The sequence below is a fragment of the Oncorhynchus clarkii genome, chromosome 22 (genome assembly GCF_045791955.1).
Source record: "Oncorhynchus clarkii lewisi isolate Uvic-CL-2024 chromosome 22, UVic_Ocla_1.0, whole genome shotgun sequence".
Classification (NCBI taxonomy): Eukaryota; Metazoa; Chordata; class Actinopteri; order Salmoniformes; family Salmonidae; genus Oncorhynchus; species Oncorhynchus clarkii.
The window spans coordinates 3233508-3257760 of record NC_092168.1 but is presented as its reverse complement, the minus strand read 5'-3'; the positions used below and the strand labels follow the sequence as shown (position 1 = coordinate 3257760).

The window sequence follows — 24253 nt, the reverse complement described above, 5'->3', positions numbered from 1 at the left end:
GGGTCTGTAGTCATTTAGACAGGTTACCTTTGTGTTCTTGGGCACAGGACCACTATGGTGGTCTGCTTGAAACATTACAGACTCAATCAGGGACATGTTGAAAAGGCACGCTTGTTATTAACAGCGCTAGTTACTAGCTCTAGTTAGAAGTGCTCTAGTTAGCGTCTATCGTGCAAGTGCTCTTTCAAGGCCCATGGCTTTTGTGCAGCAATAGATAACACTGCTAATAAAGTGAAAAGTGTTGTTGTGTAGAAGGTCCCCTGTGAGGGAAAGGTGAGTGAGAGACAAGGACATGACCTAATATGTTACAGTGTCACTATGTGACCCTGTTCCAAGTTGCTGGGGGTTGCTGCAGAGAAGGGGAGGACGCCAAAGGGGGTAAATGTACCCGGTGTGGAATTACTAGCTAGTTAGTGCGTTGGTTGCAACCAAGTCACTGGTTGTGACCAAGTGACATCCCTCCCTTTGAGAAGTCATGGCTTTTGAGGAGCGACAAAATGCCGCTTCATGTGTGTGAAGTGTTGAAATCAAATGTTATTTGTCACATGCACTGAACACAACAGGTGTAGACCGACCGTGAAATGCTTACTTAAAGACATTGTATTCGGCGCATGTGACAAATAAAATGTGATTATATTTGATTCCATTGAGGGACAGGAATGGGGATCTACTGTGTTACATAAAGAGATCAACCTGAATGTCTGCACCCTACATTTAACAAAATGTCAGATATCTGGAAATATATAGTTCAATATTTCACTTAATATTGACCCTTTTCGCCCAGTGAAATTCTCCCAAGCTGGCAGCGGCTACAGTGCAAAACAGACCGAAAGGTTAAGGTTGAATACTTCCTGCCACTCTAATCTGTCCCCTATACATTTTAAATTGATGGGGCACTATAACCATATAGGAGTTCAATTGGTACAGCATTCTCACTAATGGGTGCAAGAAATATAGCGTCACACCTCAAAATATGTTAATCTGTTAATTAGCCAGAAACAACAATACCATGCACCTACTAGTGGTCTAAAGGTATTTGGCGCACCAAAGATACGGTACTGTATTATACAGGGTGGAATTACAGTACCATTCGAAATACAGCAATTATTTCCCCGACCACCACATTTTCCCATAATGCACCATGATTTACAGTATGCTGCAGTAAAATGTTTCAGAGTGTTTTACCGTTGATAATACAACAAATGACCACATAATTGACAGCTTTCCATTACAGTGTAGGCTACTGTACAAGGCATTTGCAACACACAAACAATCACCATGATGCAAATACGACATCCCCACCAATGTTTGGATCTCATTAGATCTGTTTGATATCGAAGCGCATCATATTAGTCCCTTTAAAACCCACTGCTATCAGCAACATTGGACATTGGTTTCCTTTATTATTTCAGTGAGAGTCAGGGATAAGAATCACACAGAGGATGAGGAGGTCCCAGGAAAACATGCTTCCTCAGTCCAAAGGGACAGTTAATGAGGCATATAATGTAATAAATCTAGACACATCGACCCAGGCCATTGCTGTTGAGAGCAGCCCCTACCCTGACTCACAATGTAGCTGGCCAGCCATGCTCATTAGACACACACACACACGCACACACACACACCAAGGGCAGTGGGTGCTGTTTAAGATGAGGGAGAATTATATATTTTTTAATGAGCATGGCATTATTTCTATTACATTATATTGGATGTCTGTTATTCATATTCCATTCACCCAGCTCAATGTAACATTGGTCGGTTTAGGCTACTACATGATACTCAAATGTTCCTTGTATCCATCATGAGGTTGCTATATCCTAGCCTATGAATGAAAGTTTACAAAGTAGGTGTACAGGTCGAGAGAATTTTGAGTAATCAAGGTGACAGACACATTCAATACTGCATTGCACTAGCTATCTTCTTGTGCTATCTAAGTGACTATTGCCTTTCTCGTTGAGTCAACTACTCATCACATTTTATGCACTGCAATGCTAGTTAGCTGTAGCTTATGCTTTCAGTACTAGATTCATTCTCAGATCCTTTCATTGGGTGGACAACATTTCAGTTCATGCTGCAAGAGCTCTAATAGGTTGGAGGATGTCCTCTGGAAGCTGTCATAAGTACTGTGTAAGTCTATGGAAGGGGGTGAGAAACATGAGCCTCCTCGGTTTCGTATTGAAGTCAATGTACCCAGAGGAGGAGAGAAGCTAGCTGTCCTCCTGCTACACCATGGTGCTGCCCTACAGTGTGCTGCTGAGGCTACGATAGACCTTCATTGTAAAACAGTTTGTTGTAATCAACACACACACACACACACACACACACACACACACACACACACACACACACAAACACACACACACACACACACACACACACACAGCCTTGCATTAGTCAGTAAACTGAAAGGGAGACACTTGGCATCCCCTCAGTTCTGCTAAGATCCCAACACTAGGCGCAAAGGGATTCCATTCGGACCGGTGTATAGTTGGACTGGTTTGCTCAGTTAGTTCGAGTATTGTGCACCAACATTTGAAACTACAAACACAATTTCTTAAAAAACACATTGAAACCGTGGTGACGAGAAATGATTGGAAGTATACTGTACTGTACTGTGCTGTAATGTAGTTTTCTGTACCTCGTCCGAAGCAGGGCATGTTAGACGTTCCCTTGCACTTCTTCAGGCTGCTCTCCAGAGACAAGGAGCAGGACAGAGGGTGCTCACATTTCTTCCCCATCCAGCCTTCCTTACAGTCACACCTTCCACAGTTACACTGGCCATGTCCTGGGGACGAGGAGGGAGAGTGTAAAGATGAAGGGGTTGGGGAGGAGAAAGGGAAAATAGTGGAAAGATGAGGTAGAAGAAAGAGTGTGAGTAGATGGGGTGATTTGGGGTTGGGGGAAGAGAAAGAAGGGAGCGAGTGGGACAGGGATGGAGGAAAAGGGACTGGAAAGGTTGAGGGAGAATTTAGTAGAATTCTCCCTAATTTTATTTTAGTAGAATTTAGGGAAAGGTTTACTGTGTTTTGAAAAACAAAACACCATAAACATAAAAAGCTGTTCCAATGCAAATATATGTTTTTGAAACAAATCAAAGGAATATACTTTATCATCACCAATAGAAGGCACAGTGAGAGCATCCATTACATTTCCCCAAGAAGTTACTAAAACCTCCTTACCAAAAATATAGTTGGAAAGTTACATATGAAACAGCATAACGTTTTATGGCTATAAAGTTTTACTGTTGTATTAGAACCAGATGGAAGAGTGTTTTTGGTGTTGGCCCTGTGTCTGTGATCTCAGGGTAATCCTGAAAAATAGAAGTGGGTGGACTGTTGTTTTTTCTCAAACTGTATTATTCCACCCAACGCCTAATTTCTAAAGCTGAATCAGCTGGACTTTAATCAAGAACAGAATGTATCCGCTTTCTGAAGTTCATGTAACCCTCACAAAGATCGTAGGATTACTTTGACAAAGACTGTGTGATATAATGGTCTGGTTTGTGTCCATGTTGTTAGTTGATGTTACATTTTGTTCATAATCACCTTTCAAAAACCTTACATTCCAAACATTGCTATGATTCTATTGTTTGCAATTCTCTTCTGCCCTGTTTTTTCAAATTCAATCAAATCAAATTTCGCCTTACAGTGAAACGCTTATTAACAAGCTCTTAACCAACAGTGCAGTTTAAAGAAAATACCTTAAAAAAGTAAGAGATAAGAATAACAAATAATTAATGAGCCGTAGTAAATAACAGACGGAGCTATATACAGGGGGGGGGGGGCTGGATGCAAATAGTTTGGGTGGCCATTTGATTAGATGTTCAGGAGTCTTATGGCTTGGGGGTAGACGCTGTTTAGAAGCCTCTTGGACCTAGACTTGGTGCTCCGGTAGCAGAGAGAACAGTTTAAGACTAGGGGGGCTGGAGTTCTTGACTATTTTTAGGGCCTTCCTCTGACACACCGCCTGGTATAGAGGTCCTGGATGGCAGGAAGCTTAGCCCCAGTGATTTTTATTTGATTTGATCTTTATTTATACAGGTTTTTCTCATTGAGATAACACCTCTTTTCCAAGAGAGACCTGGTCCAATAGCAGCAGAGGGAACAACGTTTCAGACAAAACAATTTACACAACATTAAACAAAACTATAACCACACATACAGTACAACAAAAACATTGTACATTAAAAACACAAACGTCTTGACTAAAAACAGCTGGCCTAAAAACAATTACACTCTTCTGTGATATATACAGTGGGGAGAACAAGTATTTGACACACTGCCGATTTGGCAGGATTTCCTACTTACAAAGCATGTAGAGGTCTGTAATTTTTATCATAGGTACACTTCAACTGTGATAGACGGAATCTAAAACAAAATACCAGAAAATCACATTGTATGATTTTTAAGTAATTAATTTGCATTTTATTGCATGACATAAGTATTTGATCACCTACCAACCAGTAAGAATTCCGGCTCTCACAGACCTGTTAGTTTTTTTTTAAGAAGCCCTCCTGTTCTCCACTCATTACCTATATTAACTGAACCTGTTTGAACTTGTTACCTGTATAAAAGACACCTAATGGCATTCCCCACAGAAGTAAAACAGGAAATTAAAAACTTTCACAAGATAGGTAACCGAGATTAGCTTGCCCTTACAGTTGTCCTATGTCAGTACATGTTAACATGTCATTAACATTGTATTAAAGTGACATATAGAATGCATTACATTTGAATGTTTCAGGCCGAAGCGAACGCAGCCAGTTGCCATCCTGTCTCACCTGAACAGAAGTCGTCAGAGTATCTGTCGTAGGTTGCGTGACAGCTCCTCTCATCACACTCGCAGGTGTCCCCGTGAATGTCACCCCAGTCCCCTGATGGATCCACATCATAGCATGTACACTCCCCACATATGCAGGTACCTATGCACACAGAAAATAATGCACACACACACACACACAATATTTTCCAAATTTGGAGTTGATTCTGCTTTCAACACAAAATCCAGTCTAATCCTTTTCTAACTAAGTGAATGTTTATGCACCATAGAGATCAAACAACAGAGGACCTATGGGAGCTCAAAGAAAGTCAGAGAGGTTACAAACATTATTCTGTTGTATGGAATATTTTAGGCAAGGAAACCTTATTGAACACACAAGAGCCTTCCTGCCTATGCCTCTTGAGTTTAAGGATTAGGAGGTTTGCTGAGACATTTTCAGTTAGTGACAGTAACACAATCAAAGTCTGGCTGAGAGGGAAGGCAGACTGATTCCCCCTGAGTCTCAAATCCTTGGTAGTGACCCCAGAGTGCAGACTGTTGACAAGAAAAGACCACTGCTATAAGATAGGAGGGACTGGGTTTGGGCAGGAGTATGGCAGTAGCCTTAGTGGGCATAGCAAAAGCCAATGGCAGGAGCCTAGGGGTGGGGCACTGGGCAATGGCAGGAGCAAAAGCAGGAGCCAAGGTAGGGGCACGACAATGAGCAAAGTCAGAAAGCAGGATTTCAGGCAGGTGGAGGAGAATAAGATTAAGTATAGTATAGGCAGATGTATGGTCAAGCATGGTCAGGTCTGGAGGTAATCTGTGATAGTGGAACAACCGTGGCTCCCATGCCCTTTCCCACTCTCCTCTAATTTCCTAGCTCACGTACCTCCAACTCTCTCTTTCATTCTTTTCCCTCTGATGAGTCTAAGCCAGGGTGCCGGTTGAGCAGTTGCCAGTGGAAATCCCATTTTCTCTTATCAGGCGCAACAGGACAGGGGAGCCCTGGGGGAGCCAGGTCAGTTGGCAGGCCTCCTGACTAGGGCAGACACATGGCAGACTTGGCCCTGGATCTCCTACCCCTACTGGGAACCCTGGAGCTCAGGCATCCCTGGCTATAGAGCCATGCTGTTTCATGCCACTAACAATATCACTGTTCTAAAAATATGAATACAAACCACAAGTCCTGACTTTTACACCTGGACCTGTATATCTCTGAGATAGACACCGAGTGTACCAAACATTAAGAACACCTGCTCTTTCCATGACATAGACTGACCAGGTGAATCCAAGTGAAAGCTATGATCCCTTATTGATGTCACTTGTTAAATCCACTTAAATCAGTGTAGATGAATGGTAGGAGACAGGTTAAATAAGGATTGTTAAGCCTTGAGACAATTGAGACATGGGTTGTACATGTGTCCCATTCAGAGGGTGAATGGGCAAGACAAAAGATTGAATAGCCTTTTAACGTGGTATGGTAGTAGGTGCCAGGCGCACTGGTTGAGTGTGTCAAGAACTACAACGCTGCTGTTTTTTTTTTACACTCAACAGTTTCCTGTGTGTATCTAGAATAGTCCACCACACTAAAGACATCCAGCCAACTTTACACAACTCTGAAAAGCATTGGAGTCAACATGGGCCAGCATCCCTGTGGAACGCTTTCGACACCTTGTAGTCCATACCCAGAAGATTTGAGGACGTTCATAAAAAAAAAATATATATATATATATATATATATATATATATATATATATATATATATATATATTAGTATTGGCTTATACAGTACAAAATTCTCCAGCAAAGATTTTAAGTGCTTGCCTCTTTTTACATTGTTTCCAAAGAATGTTCAAAATCAAATGTTCCTATTACTAAAGGCTTGTTTCTATGTCAGTTTAGAATGAAGTTTTATGCTGAAGTAAATTAAATTGTACGTGGAGAGTTCCATACACACACACTGGGTGTGTCTATTTCCTTTCACAGAGTGACTACTGCAGTCTGGGACACCTGCAGCTCTTCTTCCTCCAGTTGAACACAATCTCACTGATTAGTCAGGCACCACAGGCACTGTGTAAACCAAACACAACGCCTGATTTTGGACTGAGGGAAACTGTAGGTTTCTAGTAGAGTAACCCAACTGTAGGTTTCTAGTAGGGTAGCCCAACTGTAGGTTTCTAGTAGGGTAACCCAACTGTAGGTTTCTAGTAGAGTAACCCAACTGTAGGTTTCTAGTAGGGTAGCCCAACTATAGGTTTCTAGTAGGGTAACCCAACTGTAGGTTTCTAGTAGGCTAACCCAACTGTAGGTTTCTAGTAGGCTAACCCAACTGTATGTTTCTAGTAGGCCAACCCAACTGTAGGTTTCTAGTAGGCCCGCCCAACTGTAGGTTTCTAGTAGGGTAACCCAACTGTAGGTTTATGTAACCCAACTGTAGGTTTCTAGTAGGGTAACCCAACTGTAGGTTTCTAGTAGAGTAACCCAACTGTAGGTTTCTAGTAGAGTAACCCAACTGTAGGTTTCTAGTAGGGTAGCCCAACTGTAGGTTTATATTAGGGTAACCCAACTGTAGGTTTATATTAGGGTAACCCAACTGTAGGTTTCTAGTAGGCTAACCCAACTGTAGGTTTCTAGTAGGGTAACCCAAATGTAGGTTTCTAGTAGGGTAACCGAACTGTAGGTTTCTAGTAGGGTAACCCAACTGTAGGTTTCTAGTAGGCTAACCCAACTGTAGGTTTCTAGTAGGGTAACCCAACTGTAGGTTTCTAGTAGAGTAACCCAACTGTAGGTTTCTAGTAGAGTAACCCAACTGTAGGTTTCTAGTAGGGTAGCCCAACTGTAGGTTTATATTAGGGTAACCCAACTGTAGGTTTATATTAGGGTAACCCAACTGTAGGTTTCTAGTAGGGTAACCCAACTGTAGGTTTCTAGTAGGGTAACCCAAATGTAGGTTTCTAGTAGGGTAACCCAACTGTAGGTTTCTAGTAGAGTAACCCAACTGTAGGTTTCTAGTAGGGTAACCCAACTGTAGGTTTCTAGTAGGCTAACCCAACTGTAGGTTTCTAGTAGGGTAACCCAACTGTAGGTTTCTATTAGGGTAACCCAACTGTAGGTTTCTAGTAGGGTAACCCAACTGTAGGTTTCTAGTAGAGTAACCCAACTGTAGGTTTCTAGTAGGGTAACCCAACTGTAGGTTTCTAGTAGGGTAACCCAACTGTAGGTTTCTAGTAGGGTAACCCAACTGTAGGTTTCTAGTAGGGTAACCCAACTGTAGGTTTCTAGTAGGGTAACCCAACTGTAGGTTTCTAGTAGGCTAACCCAACTGTAGGTTTCTAGTAGGCTAACCCAACTGTAGGTTTCTAGTAGGGTAACCCAACTGTAGGTTTCTAGTAGGGTAACCCAACTGTAGGTTTCTAGTAGGGTAACCCAAATGTAGGTTTCTAGTAGGGTAACCCAACTGTAGGTTTCTAGTAGGGTAACCCAACTGTAGGTTTCTAGTAGGGTAACCCAACTGTAGGTTTCTAGTAGGCTAACCCAACTGTAGGTTTCTAGTAGGGTAACCCAACTGTAGGTTTCTAGTAGGGTAACCCAAATGTAGGTTTCTAGTAGGGTAACCCAACTGTAGGTTTCTAGTAGGGTAACCCAACTGTAGGTTTCTAGTAGGGTAACCCAACTGTAGGTTTCTAGTAGGGTAACCCAACTGTAGGTTTCTAGTAGGGTAACCGAACTGTAGGTTTCTAGTAGGGTAACCCAACTGTAGGTTTCTAGTAGGCTAACCCAACTGTAGGTTTCTAGTAGGGTAACCCAACTGTAGGTTTCTAGTAGAGTAACCCAACTGTAGGTTTCTAGTAGAGTAACCCAACTGTAGGTTTCTAGTAGGGTAGCCCAACTGTAGGTTTATATTAGGGTAACCCAACTGTAGGTTTATATTAGGGTAACCCAACTGTAGGTTTCTAGTAGGGTAACCCAACTGTAGGTTTCTAGTAGGGTAACCCAAATGTAGGTTTCTAGTAGGGTAACCCAACTGTAGGTTTCTAGTAGAGTAACCCAACTGTAGGTTTCTAGTAGGGTAACCCAACTGTAGGTTTCTAGTAGGCTAACCCAACTGTAGGTTTCTAGTAGGGTAACCCAACTGTAGGTTTCTATTAGGGTAACCCAACTGTAGGTTTCTAGTAGGGTAACCCAACTGTAGGTTTCTAGTAGAGTAACCCAACTGTAGGTTTCTAGTAGGGTAACCCAACTGTAGGTTTCTAGTAGGGTAACCCAACTGTAGGTTTCTAGTAGGGTAACCCAACTGTAGGTTTCTAGTAGGGTAACCCAACTGTAGGTTTCTAGTAGGGTAACCCAACTGTAGGTTTCTAGTAGGCTAACCCAACTGTAGGTTTCTAGTAGGCTAACCCAACTGTAGGTTTCTAGTAGGGTAACCCAACTGTAGGTTTCTAGTAGGGTAACCCAACTGTAGGTTTCTAGTAGGGTAACCCAAATGTAGGTTTCTAGTAGGGTAACCCAACTGTAGGTTTCTAGTAGGGTAACCCAACTGTAGGTTTCTAGTAGGGTAACCCAACTGTAGGTTTCTAGTAGGCTAACCCAACTGTAGGTTTCTAGTAGGGTAACCCAACTGTAGGTTTCTAGTAGGGTAACCCAAATGTAGGTTTCTAGTAGGGTAACCCAACTGTAGGTTTCTAGTAGGGTAACCCAACTGTAGGTTTCTAGTAGGGTAACCCAACTGTAGGTTTCTAGTAGGGTAACCCAACTGTAGGTTTCTAGTAGGGTAACCCAACTGTAGGTTTCTAGTAGGGTAACCCAACTGTAGGTTTCTAGTAGGGTAACCCAACTGTAGGTTTCTAGTAGGGTAACCCAACTGTAGGTTTCTAGTAGGGTAACCCAAATGTAGGTTTCTAGTAGGGTAACCGAACTGTAGGTTTCTAGTAGGGTAACCCAAATGTAGGTTTCTAGTAGGGTAACCCAACTGTAGGTTTCTAGTAGGGTAACCCAACTGTAGGTTTCTAGTAGGGTAACCCAACTGTAGGTTTCTAGTAGGGTAACCCAACTGTAGGTTTCTAGTAGGGTAACCCAACTGTAGGTTTCTAGTAGGGTAACCCAACTGTAGGTTTCTAGTAGGGTAACCCAACTGTAGATTTTATTTCTGCATTGCACCTAACACAATGTTCTGTTGCACCTACCACAATGTACACTTCTCTTTGAGTTTCAATCTCTCTCTCTCTCTCTCTCTCTCTCTCTCTCTCGCTCTCTCTCTTTCTCTCTCTCTCCTCATTCTGCAGTGTAGGTAAGTAGAGTGTTAAAGGTTGTATTCACATCGTGTCAGAAGTCCACTTGACCACAATTGAGAAATTCAGCTCTGTGGTCGAGTTCAGTCCATGTACCACTTACCCTTCATTTTTTGCTGAAAAGTTCACGGGGACAATTTCTGCAGTGGACTTTTTCTCCTGCCTGTCCAAGCTCAGATGAGAATTTCAGTGGAATATACAAAATGAAGGATTTTTTAAAATCTTTCTCTCTCTCCTTTTCTACCTCTCTCTCTCTCTCCTTTTCTACCTCTCTCTCTCTCTCTCTCTCTCTCTCTCTCTCTCTCTCTCTCTCTCTCTCCTTTTCTACCTCTCTGTCTCTATTTTTCTACCTTTTCTACCTCTCTCCTTTTCTACCTCTCTACCTCTCTCCTTTTCTACCTCTCTACCTCTCCTTTTCTACCTCTCTACCTCTCCTTTTCTACCTCTCTACCTCTCCTTTTCTACCTCTCTACCTCTCTCCTTTTCTACCTCTCTACCTCTCTCCTTTTCTACACCTCTCTCCTTTTCTACACCTCACTCACTCACTCACTCACTCACTCACTCACTCACTCACTCACTCTCTCAGAGACTCAGTGGGACCGACCTCTGTTGCTGCAGATCTTGCCATCCGGAGACGTACATCTCCGCTTGCTCTCCCACGGGCTGATGTCACACTGTAATTCACATTTGTCTCCATGCCAACCGGCCGCGCAGTAACAGTTGCCACAGTAACACTGACCGTGGCCTGGAAGCAAAACAGAATGCAACAGTCACACAGAGACGAACAAACGCCTTCATCTTTACATAGCATACAACAAGAAACCTGTTATCATTGTTGAATCGTTGGGTGTCACTTTGGGTAAACATTTTCTGCCGTTTGGAATATTTCTGTCAATGTAGGTTTATCCCAGAGGATAATTACACAAGGTACTTTTATAGCCACATAAATTAAGGAAAGTAGTCCCCTTTTACAGTGCCTTAAGAAAGCATTCATAAATTCAAAATGGATTAAATACATTTTTTTCCTCACCCATCTACACAAAGCAAAAACGTGTTTTGATATGTTTGCAAATGTATTGAAAATGAAATACAGATATACTCTATCCCATTTACATAAGTATTCCCACCCCTGTGTCCACTTTTTAGAAGCACCTTTGGCAGTGATTACAGCTGTGAGTCTTTCTGGGTAAATCTAAGAGATTTCCACACCTGGATTGTGCAACATTTGCCCGTTATTGTTTTCAAAATACTTAACGCTCTGTCAGCGCACTGGGCTTTTAACAGTCCCGGTATTAGCGGACCGATATAGCCCTCCTAAGTGCAGGCAAAAAAAACATTCTCAGCACCCCGCCCCCAAACATCTTCCCACGGCTATGTACCCATAACATGATGCAGCCACCACTATTCTTGAAAATATGGATAGTGGTACTCAGTCATTTGCCCCTAACATTGCAAACAGGATGCGTCTTTTCACTCTGTCAATTAGGTTAGTATTGTGGAGTAACTACAATGGTGTTGATCCATCCTCAGTTTTCTCCTATCACAGCCATTAAACTCTGTAACTATTTTAAAGTCACCACTGGCCTCATGGTGAAATTCCTGAGCGGTTTCCTTCCTCTCCGGCAGCTGAGTTAGGAAGGACGCCTCTATCTTTGTTTATCATTATCAAATGAATGGGTGAATTGATACACCATCCAAAGTGTAATTAATAACTTCACCATGATCAAAGGGATATTCTGTGTCTTCTTTTTCTTTACCCATCTACCAATAGGTGATCTTCTTTGCGAGGCATTGGAAAACCTCCCTGGTCTTTGTGGTTGAATGTGTGTTTTAAATTCACTGCTTGACTGAGAGACCTTTGTATGTGTGGGGTACCGAGATGACGTAGTCATTCAAAATCAATTTCATTGCACACAGTGAGTCCATGCAACTTACTATGTGACTTGTTACGCACATGTTTATTCCTGAACTTATTTAGGCTTGCCATAAGAAAGGGGTTGAATACTAATTGACTCAAGACATTTCAGATTTTCATTTTTAATTAACTTTTGAACATTTTTGAGAAACTGAATTCCGTTTTGACATTATGGGGTAGGCCAGTAACAAAAAATGTCAATTGTATCCATTTTAAATTCAGACTAAAACAACAAAATGTGAAAAAAGTCAAGTACTTTCTGAAGGCACTGTATATCCTGGTAATTAGGTTCACCTTTAATTACAGTTATTACAGACACCGGCTGTGTCCCAAATGGCACCATATCACCTATATATACATAAATATATAATTGATAGGGTGCCGTTTGGGACGCAGGCACTGTCAATCTCTGTGCTTTGAATCTCCTGAAAAAATGTAGTGCCTTTCTCTCACAATGGACTGATGGGGAGAGAACATAATGTGTTTTATTTCAAATTAAATTAGCGAATGGTTAATTAAAGTTCACAACCAGGGGATCCCAAACCTTCAGGAACCTATGGATAAGTATAATAACACCACTAAGTGATTCAGAAAACATTAGGTCAATCTTTAATTAACTTCCTGTTAACCTTCTCTCAAATTAAACTGTGGAATGTTTTTCCTATTCACAGAAGCTTTACAGATTGCACTGTCAGAAGTGCATTTGATTGTGCAAAGCCTGTGGTCTTGTGGTAAGTTACCCGGCTGCTTGAAAATACTGTACGTATGCCACCCCACTGTGTCTATCCCCGTTTCAATCCCTGTGTCAATCCCCGTGTCTATCCCCGTGTCTATCCCCGTTTCAATCCCCGTGTCTATCCCCGCCTCAATCCCCGTGTCTATCCCCGTGTCTATCCCCGTGTCTATCCCGTGTCAATCCCCGTGTCTATCCCCGTGTCTATCCCCGTTACTATCCCTGTGTCTATCCCCGCCTCAATCCCCGTGTCTATCCCCGTGTCTATCCCCGTCTCAATCCCCATGTCTATCCCCGCGTCTATCCCCGTGTCAATCCCCGTGTCAATCCCCGTGTCTATCCCCGTCTCTATCCCCATGTCTATCCCCGTGTCAATCCCCGTGTCTCCCACTCTATTTCTAACCTGTCTGAAAGGAATATGGCATTCCCCTATCTTTGGAAAAAAGAAGTGCGTTTGATTTGCTCAGGCACAGCATGTCCCAGATAGAGGGAGTTTGACACTTGCTACTGGTTGCGTACATTGGATTACATTTCAGCCAGGTTTGCTGTCAGAACTAAACGGTTGATGTCACAGGACTGCCAGTTCCTTAATCTAGTGTCAACTCCCTCTATATAGGGGAGATGTTGCTTCTTCTGAACATGCAATGTTCACTAGCTGCAGTTGACTGAATCCCAGCTAGAGTAACACGACCAGGGTGGGAGTAAGAGAGCATACCACTGCCAATATTGGAGACAGTTTCCATCAAATCCTGCATTAGGTCTATAACAGTACAGCTATTTGTTTAAATGATATTCAAAATGAGGTCAGAGAAAACAATTTGATGATAACACAGTCTGTCTCAGTGGAAACAATGGTCTGTTTGATGTGGAGGACATATTCTAGTGGCTATCTCCACACACACCACACACAGGCTCAGGGGCGTACCTCCACACACCTCTCCGTTGTCCTCGTCCAGACATTCGCTGTCGTCACACTCACAGAAACGTCCTGTTACCAGACTCTTGCCATCGGGGTTGTGACACATGCAGCTGCCGCAGTGACAGGAGCCTGTCAGAGACACAAACGTCTGTGTGTGTGTCTGTGGTGTGAGTGTGTGTGTGTGTGTGTCTCATCTGTCTGTCTGTCTTGATGTGATGCACATTAAGGGGTGAGGACACAGCTGGTTTGCAGATGTGCTTTGCGAGGGGTTGTGTGTCTCCACGTGTGTGTTGGGGCTCAGGCTGTGAAGCCTGCGCAGTGTTTGAGTGTGCATCTGCTTTAGGTCCGTAAGGCAGGGTGACAGCATGCTGTGAACGGATTTGCATTCACACATGCTGATTGGTCTTGCAATCAGGCCACACACGTACTCACAAAAACACAGACACACAGACACACACACGGTCAGAGGCAAGATCGTTAGGGTTATCCACAGGTGGGTATGGTGAGTCTGAAGTAATAAGCTTGTGCCTTCAGATGCGCAAGCACGCCCATAGGGCTCTGCTCAAAAGTAGTGCACTATATAGCGAATAGGGTGCAATTAGGGACGAAGCCACAGCTACTTTTCCTGTGTCTGTGTAATTGTAGTTGTGTACCTGTGCTCACATAAGAGAGAGAGAATAATAGAGACAACACAAGGATAATCAAGCATGTGTCATAACTTTGTTAGCAAGAAAGAGTGAGGTGAGATACCTGTGTCAATATGAAAGAGGTTGAGGAGCGACGGCATAGTACAGTATACCTGCGTTGGAGCACACTACTCCCTGTGGGTTTCTGCACAGCTCCTTGCTCTTCTTGTTGGTAAGGTTACAGTCTTCCTGGTACTGGCAGGCCTCCCCGAACCAGTCCTCATCACACTCACACTTCCCACAGTGACACACACCATGGCCTACAGGGGAAGGGAGATGGCAGAGTCAGATCAAACGTTGTGAGAAGTGTAGACCTAAGTTATAGCATTTAGAGACAATGGAGTATTTTGATCAGCTGATGTTGAAGGCATAGTACATAGTGTACACATTGAAGTTCTCACATGCAGACACACAATGTATTGCTAATACACAGGCACACAGGCACACAAGTGCACAGACACTCACCTGCACACACACAGCCTTGCATTAGCCAGTTAACTGAAAGGGAGACACTTGGCATCCCCTCAGTTCTGCTAAGACGCTAAAGCTCTTCAGTCTAACCAGATAATGCAATAGTCCTCCAATCCAATCCCTACATCTTTATTTAACTAGGGATGTCAGTTAAGGACAAATTCTTATTTACAATGACGGCCAAGGAACAGTGAGTTAACTGCCTTGTTCAGGGGCAGAACGACAGATCTTTACCTTGCAAAAATCCCCAGCTCGGGGATTCGATCTAGAAACCTTTCAGTTACTGGCCCAATGCCCTAACCACTAGGCTACCTGTCACCCCTTACATTACACAAGTAAGCCATGATGATTAGGATTTATACTATAGAGTATTTATTCCTATTGTAATATTATTCAAATATCACATCTTAAAACAAAGTGTTGGGAGAGAAGAGGGTTTAGGTAGAACACATTTTAAAGAGGCTCCCTGGTCTAGGCCGACTTGCTCTAAAGGCAGACCTACATTAGATTGTGTAACTGTTGTAATAAGGCCAGCAGGATAATAGGCTTAACTGCTTCTGACACCATTACAGACATGATTGATAGACAAAAATAAGGATTTTAATTATTCCTAATCAAAAAGGGTTCTGCTGCCTTAAGGTCGTCTCTCTCACACATACTTTCTCCCTCTCATTGATCTCTGTTGCACCTACCACAATGTACACTTCTCTTTGAGTTTCAATCTCTCTCTCTCTCTGTCTCTCTGTCTCTCTGTCTCTCTCTCTCTCTCTCTCTCTCTCTCTCTCTCTCTCTCTCTCTCTCTCTCTCATTGCGTTTCTCTCTCACACTCTTTCCCTCTCTTTTCCCCATTCTCTCTCTCTCTCTCTCTCTCCCTGTTTCAGCGGATGAAACATGACGACTTTGAAAAGGGAAGAAAATACCCAGGTAGCACATAACGTTCTGAAAACCAAATGCTTCTTAAGAGTTTGGCGAGCTTGGTGAAATTGGTTGTCCTTTGGTGATTTAGTATACAACCTTGGCACAACTTTCTGGGAATGGTGCAGGATAGTTGACTTTGGAACATTCTACGCACATTTAAGGAACTTGACCAAATGTTTTATTTATTTTCTTGGCATTTCATTACTTGAAGTTAACAGAATGTTTTCTAAAAGTTCAAACATAATTACATTTAATGTCAATTTCGGTGGTGTTGTAGTAGCAACGTTCTCCAACTGGTTTGACTTTGGGAATGTTCTGAAATAGTTCAGAGAACGTTAAGAAACAACATTCTTCTGTGGGAATTTCTGTACTTCAGCATAAGGTTTCCTACAGGTTTTCTCGTGGTTCTATTTCAAGTAATTTTCTCGAATTGTTTTCAGAGAACGTTAAGAAAGCTTTCCGTAAAAACTTTAGCAACATTCAGAGAACATTGTAGGAATGTTATTTATAAACATATACATTATGTTCTCAGCATCAAGCAAACTCTCTATATCCTCTATCTCAGGGCTCTCCAACCCTGTTCTTGGAGAGCTACCCTCTTGTAAGTTTTCGCTCCAACCCCAGGTGTAACTAACCTGATTCAGCTTATCAACCAGCTAATAGATAAAATCAGGTGGTCTAAATTAGGGTTGGAGTGAAAACCTACAGGACGGTAGGTCTCCAGCAACAGAGTTGGAGATCCCAGCTCTATTTTGTTAATTAAGTGTGTCAGGTGTATTGGCCACACCTCATTTTAATGAGTGCTTGTTTCCTTTGAAATGGGGTCTATTTGAATAGACTAAAACAAACAGCTTTGTATGAGTAACAACAAAAAAATGGTATGCTAGCCTTAAAAGTCTTATTGTAACATGTTCTCGGAACGTAATTTAAATACCTTCAAATAACCTCTAATTTTTGTTCTCAGAACATTAATAAAACCTCCAGGGAACCATAGTAAAAAGGTCTCAGAACCTCCCTTTACCCTAAAAATATACATTCCCAAAACAGGCAAAATTTCCACTTCAGTTCTCAGAACTTTAAAAAAAAACACGGTTTTACCGGTCAGCTTCATTCCCAGAACCAATGAGAAACCCAAAAAATATGTTTCCATAACTTCCAAGGAGCTAAATGTGCTAGCTGGGTACATTATGTTAAAACACATTTTCCAATAAATGTGTAAGAAACCATATTTGTTGCGTGGTTTCACAGCCATATTTGTTCGAATCACTTTAATCTTCTGTATAACACATTTCAGTGGTGAAGATTAGAGGTTGTTTACTGTAATCAAGTATATCTGTTTTCCGTCTTTGAAATTGAGGGCCAAAAACACGATTAGGTATTCGGAGGGTTTGTGAAACTGCTTTGTCTGTGTACCATTACTCATAATTCTAATAGCTGAAGTGTGCAATGTTGAACACAGGGGAATACAGGGGAATTCATACAATGAAAATGAGGTCTGTTGACAAGTTATTATAAATGTTGCTCTTGTCGCGTTTTGCTGGGGCCTTGCATGTCATACTCCATCATTCGTCTGCCTCGTCCATCATGGAAATATGATGTCCTCTTCAAGGGCTATCCATCAGGCCATAAAAATAGGCCTTGTCCTCATCACGCTCCTCTCATTACTGATCTGTCCCACCAGACTGCAGAGGAGTTTTTATGCCCAGGTTATTTCATATCATGTAGTGTTGTTCTATCCAAAACACTTATCTTAAAAATGCCATGCAAAAAGTGGAAATGTCCACAATCAACTGTCCCCATTCTATCCCCTTGTTGCTGTTGTTTAAGTACATAACTCAAGTGAAGGTTTCAAGCTCAAGTATTTACTGATTTGATGCTCATGTATTTTATTATATCCTTCTTAGAAGAAAGGGAAAAAAATGCAGGATTAATCTTTCACGCTAAGTATTTTACCAATGTAGCAATCAAAAACAACCCAAAAGTATGGAGAAATGTTTGTTATCTAGATGTAAAATAGATCTATATTATTATCATTACTATGAAGTACAACAATGGGGGCTAGCTGTGGACAGAATGTGTCCTGTGGGTAGCTTCAGAGCAGCTGTATTCTCAACAACACTAGCTTCTCCGAGTGTTAAAAGCTATCATCAAAGCTGTCAGCACATCACAGACCAAACCCAACCCCAGAATATGGCGTCCATCTGAATAACCTTCAACTGAAAGACACATATCCAAGCCCAGGCAGGCTGAGGGTTCCGCCATCACAGCTGTACATGTTACTATAGTATATTGAAGTGTTTGAACAACTTAATGACTATTCGCCCGCTCCCACATCTTTTTGTGCTCTTGCCAACTCCGTGAGGCCCATATGTTGATGGAGGACAGAAGAAACTTGAAGTGTCAAAACTCGAAACAGATGCAGGGTGAGGTCTTTGTGCATTTCATCAGTCTCTGTGTGGCACGTGCCTAGGAGATAGCAGGGCTTGCTGTCCCTCCTCAGTTTAAAACCTGTCTCCTTGGTAGCAAACGTTAGCCATAGAGTGCCCAGATCCTTCTTTACTGATTGACAGACATATTTAGCCAATGACACGCTCTGACAGATAGACCCAGCCAATGATAATGAGGCAGACAGACAGATTCAGCCAATAAGGCCTTGGGAAAGACTTTATCAAGCCCAGCAGCTGTGGGAGTTAAAGATAGGTGATGCACCGTCACCGTCAGATAAACTGTTGATGGGGAGAGAAGCAATGACTCATTCAGGAGGCTAATTTGAGTGTTTTTATTCCAGTCACGTCTTTCCTGTCCGCTGATAAATGGGGGATATATCATTTAGATAGAGGTGAACAACAAAGTCGGCTTGTTTGAAACACAGTTTAAGATAATAATGAAGCAATCTTGAGTGATATAACCTACCCTGGCTGTTCAGCTAAAAATGGACAAAGATGGTGATGTGTCATTCTTGTTATGAGCTACTCATTAGACTTTACCATGACACATCCAGCTGTATATGGAGTGGATTTCAACAATATATAAACACAGGGATATGTAACATTTAAATTACTCGTGAAATTAGCTAAAAAGGGAGAACAGGACTGTCATTAAGAATCTCAAACTAGTTAACTAGTTAAGTTAATACAACCTCCACAAGTCAGCCTTTCACTGTTAGTCTACACCTGTTGTTTACGAAGCATGTGGAAAATACAATTTGATTTAATTCAAGACTATTATACAAAAACGATGAGGACCCCAAGTTGAAAACCTGGTTCTGTAATGAGCAAATTAGGAAAAATGTTTGATTGTCTTCTGTGTTCATTTACTGCTTGGTTCCCCGGTTTTATAGCCTGATGGCATTTTTCCATTCACTGTCTCTATTAAACACAGAAACATTTTGGTAAGTAATTATTCCATCCTTGCTCTCTTTTCTTCTGTGATGTGGAGCGTGAAATGGCTACACGTCAGGTCAAGTCTTAAGCGAGAGAGGAAGGAGTCACATGTTTCAAGTAATTATTTATCCTTATAGAGCCGCAGAAGACTGAGAAAGAGACCAGAGTCATAGATAGACCACGAAATAGAGTGATAAGTAACAGTAAATCAGTCATTTTCATTCTATAAGTCCAAAACGCATTGTGATGTTTGTTTCTTCTTCATAGAAGCGAAGGGCAATAACTGTCCACTGATTTTCCAGAACTCTGAACTGCTGGAAAGTATATAATGGAAGGATAACAGCCAGGTACAGTTAAAGAGATTATGCAGAGTAAAAAAATAAAATAATTCAGCCAGTAATTCTGGCAGTAGTGCTAAAAAGCTGAAAGGATCCCCCAAAAATAGTGTCCACCACCACAGCGCCACAGTATTATTCATGATCATTGCGCTGGCACATGGCTGCAGTGTTCCAAGCATGAAGCGGCCTAATGTAACTCCCTGAGGAACCTGAACACACATCAGAGAGCAGCTCTCAACCTCTCCTTCATAGCCGCACTGGACCCATTAGGTGAGTCATCATACAAGCACACAGTGCATCACATCTGTATTAGAGCACATCAAAATATACGCCATGAAGGAAAGAAATGGGTAATGAGGTATAATAATAAGTACAGCAGAGTACTGTAGAATCCTTGCTGCAAATTCAGAGACCAGTAAATCCGTAGTTGACAAAGGGTGTTGTTCTATTGGTGGACGAAGGGACCGGACATTTTCAATAACTTCAACATTTGCAACGAGGACGTGAAATGCCAGAGGAGAGCTTTCCCAGGGGGAAACTGGTTGTAATGGCAATCGTATCTCGGTCAGGTTGTATACTGGCTGAAAAAATATGTTTTTTTCCCGCAACAAACAAGAGAAGCCTTTATGTGGTTGTATTCTAAACAGACAACAACCAGAATATTACGTCTTTCCTGTGACGTCTGGGTTGTGGATCATAATGCCAAAATATCTTATACAATAGTTTGCCTGAAGTTTGGAGGATATAAGATTCATGCTCAAGTGTGCCATGGAAACTCTCTCTTTCCTGCATTCGGGGAATGTAGGGAAACCTTTTTCTTACAGCACACTGACGTGCACTCAACTTGACGAAAATGATGCATCTGCCAGACACCCACAACTGTTGTGTCCAAAGGAGTCAGAACTACTCAGAGGCAGGCAGGGTGGATTTCAGATTAAGCCAAGCCCAGAATTACGTAAACTCCCCTGGGGTGGGATCGCCTTGTGCCGTGCAGGGCTGACTGGAACAGAACAGTGAAGGAGACTCTGAAACCCCAAAGCCTTCAGTAGGGAGGGAGGGAGGGAGAGAGAGAGAGAGAGAGAGAGAGAGGGAGAGAGAGAGAAAGAGGGAGAGAGAGAGGGAGAGAGAGAGAAAGAGGGAGAGAGAGAGAGAGAGAGAGAGAGAGAGAGAGAGAGAGAGAGAGAGAGAGAGAGAACTGAACACACATCTAAAGACCTTTCTGACAGAGCACAGCTAGGGCAGTCAATCAGCAGAAAAGGGATTTTCTCTTGCCCATTTTCTCACTGTCCCCTTTCAACCAACCGCCCCTCACAGATAGAGGAGAGAGGAGGACACAGAGATATGATAAAATCCACACAAATCATAAAGTTACAGATTCTTTCAGATTGGAGAGACATTTAGCTTTTTGTTGAAAGTCCTCTGGGGGAAAAGAAGGAGAGTTGGCGTACCAAAAGGGTTGAGAGCATCTGACCCATGCAAAATGAGTTGCTCAAAGGCACAATGAAGACGTTTTTATCTCAATATCATATAATTTCTGGGTAAAAAATTACTGGGTAATTACCTTACTGTGATTTTTTTCATTTAAAACAGTCAAAAATAACAAAAAATTGCTTCTTTGCAAGAGCAATTTCTCAAGCAATAATTTGATTAGGACTGGGGAGGGGAAAACTGAAAACTAGCTGTTATAGGCAGCGAGGTTTGGAACTCTCTTATTGGTGTATAAACAAATTCACCAGGCAGGCCAAAACTCCATTCCAGCAAAACAGGCTGAAATTTCAGGCGGTCTTTTCAAACAGCTCTTACACTAAAAATCCATTATCCAAATATTTTTACATTTCACAGTATTATTCTAACCTCACAGTATGGAAATGTATATACAACACAAGCAATCACATGTTTGACTGCACTGGGCCTTTAATTCATATTCAATGAATAAAGCAGATAAAAGTGTCATTATAACCCATTTGGCAATAAATCGTTACTTGCAAGACCGAATTACCATTATTATCTGCGAAGGTGAATACTTTTCTTCAGTACGGAAGACATGGAGTTCACTCACTGCATCCGTTTATGCAGTATTGCAGAACCCCTTGATCTGGATGGGAAGGTTGACCTACCTACAACAATTTGCAACATTTTTAACATCTTTAAACAACATTCACTCGCTAGCCTCATCTGAGGATTACTTCAAGAATGAGCTTTGCACATAATTCACGTTTAGATCACCTTGAACAGGCTGCTGGTAACCTATTGTGCCCCAGGTCTCACTTAGTGTGTCTGACAGTGGAAAAGATTAGGCATCAGAGAAAAGGGTAGAGAGAGAGAGAGAGAGAGAGAGAGAGAGAGAGAGAGAGAGAGAGAGAGAGAGAGGAACCAGTTATTTCACATGGCTCATTAAAAAACAGAATAATCCTATAAAAAAAATGAAACACTGTGAAAGGGATGGAAACATTGCCACGTCGAGTCGCCATGAGTCTGAGAGGACCACGTTCAGAACAAAAACACATTATACCAAAGGAATAAAATGTTTTAATTGTGCACCAATTAAAGGTTACTACACCAACAATGGGGAAAGTTCAACCAAGTTGTGGCTGTTTACATACAATACATCACTAAATGTGACTTTATTCCTGGGATCCTCTCCTATTTTACTGTTGTTTTTCTTTCCTGATTATATTAAGCCAATAGACAGAAATATACAAGGTTGATCAGGGACAAACCAAGACAAAAACAAAACAGATAACAGGTAAGTCCTGCACAGGATTGCAGTAGCATATTTCCCCCTCAGTAATGGACATTTATAGGGAATGTTTAGGACTCACATGATCCTGGGAGATACAGAATTATGTCGCCGGGGGTTTTCAGGGAAAATTAGGAATCTGCAACCTCTGAGTGAACTCTGTTACCTCTTTGTAATGTTGATATTAAATTAGACTACCGTCATACTATTCAAAAGCCATGCCGTACTGTTATCAACAAAAACTATGCACATTGTGTTTTCTATCTGCACAACAGATGGACAGAAGAAACAAGGACTTCATACGAATCAAACCTCCAGGCGGATTGAGATCGCAAACCGGATACAATAGTACATTGTCTCTCAAACTTTTAAGAAATGTCACATGATCAGACATTTTTCAGTGACAAACAGCTAATTCAACATGCAAAACATACATGTATCTTGCTGCTGAACATCTCTTGCAGATTTAAGCCAGTTCATTCTCAGATAACTTCAACAGCGAGTCGCTACAGTCGCTACTTGTTGCTTCGGCTAGCTGTACATCTAGGCCATGTGTCACTGATGAATAGCATCCAAAGGAAAAGCTCAAGTTCAATGTCAGCCCAGCTAATGTGTTTGGAGGAGGAAAACCCATAGTTTAGCCCTAAGGAGGAAAATCCATAGTATCCTATCTGGGGGCAGTTGGGAGAGGCAGAGATAAGTGAGTCACAGGAAGAGCATGGATACTGGGCACAGTACAGCGGAGAGAGAACTTGGCAAATGCAGTGAGAGAGAGAAATGCTCCATTTGGTCGTCTTCTTACTGTTTTGAATAACATTGACATGTGAGGAGTGTGGTTATAGGCAGTTACACACACGTGGATGAATATGCAAGTGCGTGTGTGTGTGTGTGAAAGTCTAACTGCAGACATTGGCCCATTTTGCAGTGTGTATGGGTGAGTGAAACCCCATTAACAGGCTGAGGCAGAACCTTCACTCTCCAGACCCGTGAACCATAATGAGCTCCTTACCAGCTCCCAACCTGTCTGCCCAAATAAATCACTCTCTCCCTCACACACAAGCAAGCATGCAGGTGCACAGCAGTGGCGGTCGGTGCCATTTAAGATTAGGGAGGACACGTTTTTGTTTTTAGGAGCATGACCTTATTTTTATTTTCCCATTTAGTTGTGTTTGCTTCCATTTAAAGAAATGTTTTTCAACAGAATCAGCAGAATCAATAAACCCCTGATCACCCGCACACAGTTCACTTTCATAGCAGCCACATACAAACAGCCTGATCACTTTGCTCGTTGTATAATTCCTGCTCACATCTACACACCCTCCTCCTCTCACATTTTCCCTTCACTTGTGGACTTCATTGCACAACACAACACAACAAAACCGCCAATCGATACACACAACCTACATCGTTGTCACCATATTAGCTAACATCTTAGTCAACATATCTACATATCTACTAGAACTAAAGAGTTAGTAAACCCACAACAATCATGCAGTACAGTGTACAGCAAGCGGTTTATCAGTTACAATAAAAGTTCCAGTGTTGGATAGCCTTACCCAGCTAGCTAGCATAGAATCCCTCTCTGTTTAAGCTGGGTGTTTGAGTAGGCTAAACTAGCTAGCTGCATCCGCTAGCTAAGTAAGTGAAAGTGAAAAAAATACTCTCTCACTCTCATTTTTGAATCAATGTATGTGTTCAAAACTGTTAAACAATTGTCTTTCTCTCTCTTTAAGTCAGCTACTCACCACATTTCATGCACTGCAGTACTAGCTAAACGTAGCTTGTGCTTTCAATATAAGATTAATTCTCTGATCCTTTGATTGGCTGGACAACATGTCAGTTCATGCTGCAAGAGCTTAGATAGGTTGGAGGATGTCCTCCGGAAGATGTCATAATTACTGTGTAAGTCTATGGAAGTGGGTGAGAACCATGAGCATTCTAGGTTTTGTATTGAAATCAATGTACCCATAGCTGTCCTCTGGCTACACCATAGCATCACCCAAGAGAGTGTTGTTGACCTTAATTGCAAAGCAGTGTGTTTTAATTAATTATTTGGTGACGTGAAGTTCACAGGAGGTTGGTGACACCTTGATTGGGAAGG

The 24253-nt window shown here is 42.0% G+C and overlaps 1 protein-coding gene across 1 annotated transcript in view; it reads right to left on the bottom strand.

The window, feature by feature from the left end:
• LOC139380491 (integrin, beta-like 1) overlaps positions 1-24253 on the bottom strand; it is a 121650-nt gene that overhangs the window by 84153 nt on the left and 13244 nt on the right. The window contains exons 3-7 of the mRNA XM_071123190.1: positions 14416-14562; positions 13623-13745; positions 10654-10794; positions 4781-4921; positions 2639-2785 (exon numbers count right to left, since the gene is read on the bottom strand). Coding sequence (XP_070979291.1) covers positions 2639-2785; positions 4781-4921; positions 10654-10794; positions 13623-13745; positions 14416-14562 — 699 coding nt within the window. The remainder of the gene's footprint in view (positions 1-2638; positions 2786-4780; positions 4922-10653; positions 10795-13622; positions 13746-14415; positions 14563-24253) is intronic.